The sequence below is a fragment of the Gallinula chloropus genome, assembly GCF_964237585.1.
Source record: "Gallinula chloropus genome assembly, contig: HAP1_SCAFFOLD_126, whole genome shotgun sequence".
Taxonomy (NCBI): Eukaryota; Metazoa; Chordata; class Aves; order Gruiformes; family Rallidae; genus Gallinula; species Gallinula chloropus.
In genome coordinates this window covers 54,781-60,587 of record NW_028168130.1, presented here as the reverse complement: position 1 = coordinate 60,587, position 5,807 = coordinate 54,781, and the positions used below count along the sequence as shown (strand labels likewise).

The following is a 5,807-nucleotide window of genomic DNA, read 5'->3' as shown; positions in this document are numbered from 1 at the left end:
GAAGTCCTGTTAGTATTGTTACATTGTATCTTTCTGTTATCTTAGTAAACTATCCTTATCCCAACCCACGGGCCTCTTAATTTCTTGATCTTGGGGTTATTTGCCCCTTTCTCTTCCTTTTCCCTTCCCTTACTTCTCACCCCCCTTCCCCTTCCCTTTAACCTGCTCTTTTCCTTTAAGGAGCAGGCAGCTGCGTGGATCTTGGCCCTCAGCCGGGTGAAACCACGACACAGGCATATCTAATTTCAGGCTCTATCATAATCCACCTTTGAAGATGCTGAACGTCCAGCAATAGAGTCCCAGGTTCCTTGACACCTCTTGCTGTCATTTATTTTAACGCCCCAGAAATCTGAAGAGCCATCTGCAAGGAGATGAGAACTGTTAAGAAAATGGCACTTCACTTCAAACAGACCTTGAGAAACTCTGGGAATTTGATGAACAGGAATATTAAGAATATTTTAAACCAGGAGAGATCTTCTCCTCCTGACCATATTTGGGCTGGACTGGAATGAATTCTCATGCTGGCAGCCCCTAGAGTTCTGTGGTTGGGATTTGTAAGCAAAAAAGTCTGAATATACCTGTTTGTTCCTTGCTGAGCAGGGCTTGCACAGCATCAAGGGCTTTGGACTAGTTCTGCTCCAGAAATGAGTCAACTGGGAGTGCACAAGTACCTGGAAGGGGACGGAACAGCCCCAGCTGGCCATAACTGACCAACAGGCTTATCCATACTGTATGACTGCAGGAGTGAGCCCACCATTGTCTTGTACTTGTTGTCTGCAAAGGTGTCCTGGTTTCAGCCAAGATGAAGTTAATTTTCTTTGTAGGGGCCGGTGGAGAGCTGACGGAAGCAAACTTTGTGCTAAAGATAAATAATATAAGAAAGGAAGTCCACGTGAAGCCACAGCTTTGGAGGTCAGAGAGTGGACATGAGGATAAAGAAATGTCATTCTGACCTTCTGGTAGTGCTGTGGTGCTACAAATCCCTTGGAGGAAGCCTGGCTGAGCTGGTGGCTTTGTGTTTGTGAGAACAGCTGGCGAGGAGGGAGAGACAGCAGTACAGGCAGGGACATGGTGGGCTGAGAATGAGGTGGGGAAGTGCATTGGGTTCCTACAGCCTGCAGGGAAACAGGCACAGGTGTGGGGCAGGGTGGGATGGGCTGTGGTGAAGATGGCCAAGGGTGCTGGCCAGTTTGAAATGCCCTGATAGAAACGAGGTCTTTACCCATTGTTTACGGCTGATGTCCCTGACACAAAGGCTTCAGAGGAGCCATATTGTCCTCACAGGCATGGAGCATCATTGCCTCCTTGCACCCACTGCAGGGGAGGCCACATGTGTCATAGCCCTGTCCTTCCCTTGCATTCACACACCTAAGGAGGGTGATACAGGTGATGGTCAGGATCTCCCTGCCCAGGGGCTGGGGGTCAGCATTTGGCATTTCTGCTTCATCAGACCAAGCCAGGGTGTCCTCAGCATCAGAGCTGCCTGCGCTGTGCCTGTGTTTGTCCTCATGGCCTCCAGTTGTCTGCTCTAAGGAGCCCATGGGGAGGTTTGTCAGTAGTGGCTCTCAGCGGGGCCTACAAATGTTTCAAGGTACTTTGGGCATTATTCCTGACTTAACTTCTTGAGAGGTTTCATCACTCTCCTCTCGGTATCTGAGGTCTGTGGACTCAGAAGAAAATGTACCGTGGGGCTCATTAGCACCCAGAGAGCCATTACAAGCATGTCACTTCAAGTAATTTTAATGAAAGAACTCAAGACTTCCACAACTACTTGGATTTTACTCAGGTTTGAACAGTTTAGCCATTTAAATAGTTTAGCAGTTTAAACATGACACAGTTTAATACCCATGACATCTCTCCCCTCTGCTGCCTGCTACGGCCAAGCAGTGTGTGAAGGGGGTCAGCTTTCAGAGGAGATTCTCTCCCAGAAGAGTTTTGATCAGATACATAGAAAGGTCACTTATCAACACACAGAACCTCTGACAGTTCATTGGACTTCTGAGAAATGGACGTTGTCCAACTCTCGGAGGCTCAAAGCAGACACCAGAGACCTGGGCGGCATGTGAATGACCAAGGAGCATGCAGACATGGAAACCAGTGATCAAAGTGAAGTGCACATGTCCATCTAGTCTGCTGAAAGGATGTCCTTAGGCATGGCCGAATCATCAGGAGAGGTGGAAAAACCTGAATGATGAGGGAGATGAAAGACACAGACGAGCGGTAATGCAGGTACAGGGGAAAGTGAGTGTTTCTTCTGCTGCCATGGCCACCAATCCTGGAAATTCCCCTTCTGTCATGGTGGGAAAGCATTGCCATTCCAAATAAGTAGTCGACTGATCCAGCTGAAATAAATGTGCTTGTAATTTTGTTCTAAATATAAGGAAAAAATAAAAAGAAGGGAAAAAATGGCCTTTGCAGGCAGACATGATGCAAAGAGAGCACAGTGTCTGGGTCACACAAGACTGGGAGACACCTCATTAGGAGAATGAACATGGATCATGATATTATGGCTTAGACAGACTTGAAGGCAAAACAATAATCAAATCCTTCCCCTCCCCCAGCTAGAAAACCTTTCTAAATAGGGAGTGGTCGTGATGTGAGTTACATGATCTGTGACATGAGCAGTTTATTATACTTTAGAAATATTCAGTCCTCAGTTTCCACATGGCATCCTTGAGCTCCTGGTTCCTCATGCTGTAGATGAGGGGGTTCACTGCTGGTGGAAACACTGAGTAAAGGAATGCCACTAACAGGTCCAGAAATAGGGAGGAGATGGAGGGTGGCTTCAGGTAGGCAAACATGGCAGTGCTGACAAACAGGGACACCACGGTTAGGTGAGGAATGCAGGTGGAAAAGGCTTTGTGCCGTCCCTGCTTCGAGGGGATCCTCAGCACAGCCTTGAAGATCTGCACATAGGACACCACAATGAACACAAAACACACAAAAAATAAGCAGACACCGACCACAATGAGTCCAATTTCCCTGAGGTAGGCATCTGAGCAGGAGAGCTTGAGGATCTGGGGGAGTTCACAGAAGAACTGGTCAACAGCATTGCCATGGCAGAGGGGCAGTGAAAATATGTTGGCTGTGTGGAGGACAGAATAGAGAAACCCACTGCCCCAGGCAGCTGCTGCCATGTGGACACAAGCTCTGCTGCCCAGGAGGGTCCCGTAGTGCAGGGGGTGGCAGATGGCAACGTAGCGGTCATAGGCCATGACAGTGAGAATATAGTACTCTGTGACAATCAAAAATACCAATAAAAATATTTGAGCCACACATCCTGTGTAGGAAATGGCCCTGGAGTCCCACAAGGAATTGGCCATGGATTTGGGAACAGTGGTGGAGATGCAGCCAAGGTCAGTAACAGCGAGGTTGAGGAGGAAGAAGTACATGGGGGTGTGGAGGTGGTGGTCACAGGCTATGGTGGTGATGATGAGGCCATTGCCCAGGAGAGCAGCCAGGTAGATGCCCAGAAAGAGCCAGAAGTGCAGGAGCTGCAGCTCCCGTGTGTCTGCAAAGGGCAGGAGGAGGAACTGGCTGATGGAGCTGCTGTTGGACATATGTTTTTGCTGCTATGTGGACCTGTGCAAATAGGAAGAGGCAGTGAGAATTTAGGGAACTCTGAGGAAAAACTGTATTTTGGAAGAATTTTCCAGGTCCCTTTTGGGAGGTCTGTTTTGTGCTGGCTAGATCATGCCACTGCTGGGAGGAGGGTCAGCTGTGGTTCTTGAGAACTCAGTCCTGCCTGGCAGCAGTCAGTAAATAGAAGGATGGTGTGATCTCAGGCTAAATCCCCTGTGGATAGGAATGAGCTTTTCAGCACTGTCACTCCAGTTTCACCCAAGGGCAGGGAAGAGCTTTGGAGCTTGGGTTTTCTCCTGACTGTACCTGAGGAGTGTTTGTTCTGTCAGAACCCCCTGACATTGCTGCTGCAGTGCCAGTGAAACCTTCCCCTGAGTGCAGAGTGTGGAGAGCTGCTCTGTCCATCAGCCCTGGTCTCAGCTGCCCTTTGCTGGATGCTCTGAGAACATCCCCTGGCGTTCCCCATAGAAGATACTGGACCTACAAAGAGCTGAGGAATCCATTCCTTAGTCGTACATATGGGGGTCCTGATGAGAGGGTCAGCTCAGAGCCAGCCCCACCAACTGACATGCCCAGAACCCCAGCTCACGGGGGAGACAAAGGCAGCAAGGACAGGACGGGAAAGAGGGAGAAATTCTCCAACCAAGCCAGGAAGGACAGGGATGGACAGAGAGGCACCCAGGGATTTGTCCTCAACATTGGTTGGGCTACCAAGGAGAAGACTCAGTCTGAAACCCTGGACTGCTGGGTGCAGAGTCTGTGCTGGGTGGCAGAAACTAGGGGGTCTCTGCACTGCTGGGGATGTCAGGGAGGTACCAACTGCCAGGGCATTTCTGGGAACAGCTCCTTCTCCTTCCCTGACAATGACTCTGCTGCCTGCATCTGTCCCTGAAGCTGCTTCTCTTTGCTCATGTTACCTCCTGCTCAGTGCACACAGAGCTCATCCAACCTGCCCTGTGCTCAGCTCTGCTCTGCAGACCCCTCCTGGCATCAGGGCACTGCCCTGGGAACCTCTGTGTGTGCAGGGCTCAGGAGATGCTCTGACAAGGCCTAATGACAAATGAGTTTGCACTGCCCTCAAAGTTATCATGAAAAGCTCAGCTCTCACCACCCATTCTAAAAGAGCAGAAAATTCAAAGCAAAGTCCCCATTTCCCTGGAGTGGAAAATGCATCCTTGGTGTTCTTGAAAAGTCCCTGGAAGTTAACGTGGATCTGCTGGAGCTGGGAGCAATTTGGGGCTGAGCAGCACCCTTTGTTACAGCAGAAGGACCCTACGCTGTCCTTCCGTGGGTCACACATTCCACCCACGGTGAGGCAACGATGCAAGCTCACCAGGCAGGCTGAGTGCTGACCCTGGCAGCAGCAGAGTCCCTGCCACAGCACACAGACCCCCAGGGAACATGGACCCTTGTCTCAAAGAGAGCCCTGTGCAAACCTGGGTGCACACGCTGCTTCCCACCTCTGCAGCCATGCCCAGAAGAAGACAGCTGTCCTGCCCTGTCCCTCTGATGGGGCAGAAGGGCATCCCTTCCAGGCAGCACTTTCTGGTCCTAGAGAGAACTGTCGTCCTGACAGACCCCACACACTGCCCCATGTCCCAGCTTTAGGAGATCCCTCCAGGAACAGAACCTGCATTGCCCTGCACCCACAGACATACCAGGGAGAGATTTCTCCTCCAGTGAGCTCAGCATCCATCAGCTCTCTCAGCCTCACAGGTCTCCCCTCGGTGCCTCCAGGCAGTGTCCCCAGACCTGTGCACTTGGCAGAGGAGCTGCTCCTGGGCAGAGCTGTCTCTCTGCAGCGCTGCAATATTTCTTCAGCTCCTACTGTCCATACCAGGAGCCCAGCCCAGCTCCCAGCAGAGGAACAGATGAACGCATCATACTCTCCATTCTCTCTGGGTTCCTCCCTGGTGCTCCAGGGAACCTTCTTGGAAAGAAACTGAAGTTCTCACTGATGTTCCCTCCCTTGTCTGGGGAGAAATCCTTGTGTCCAGCAGAGTCCTTTCTCCTGATCAAACCAGAGCTGGGAAGGACAATCACCTTTCCTTTTCTCTGCATCAGACAGGACGCCCAGGCAGGGACAGGCAGGGTTCTCTGTCCCCCTGCAAAGGTTAAGGAGCATGGCTGCCTGAGACCTGCTGGGAATTACTGAGGGTGGAGGCCAGGAGAGAGTTGCTCAGACAAACCCCTATTGTCAGCTGAAGGGCCAGAAGTTGTCCAAG

At 50.9% G+C, this 5,807-nt stretch overlaps 1 protein-coding gene across 1 annotated transcript; it reads right to left on the bottom strand.

Annotated features, from left to right (window-relative positions):
- Window positions 1-2,636: 2,636 nt before the first annotated feature.
- Window positions 2,637-3,440, bottom strand: LOC311204789 (olfactory receptor 14C36-like; the record flags this gene model as incomplete). Its single annotated transcript, XM_084281144.1, has 1 exon — window positions 2,637-3,440. The coding sequence occupies exon 1, from the start codon at window positions 3,390-3,392 to the stop codon at window positions 2,637-2,639; it is 756 nt and encodes a 251-aa protein (XP_084137270.1). The 5' UTR covers window positions 3,393-3,440.
- Between the last annotated feature and the right edge of the window lie 2,367 nt (window positions 3,441-5,807).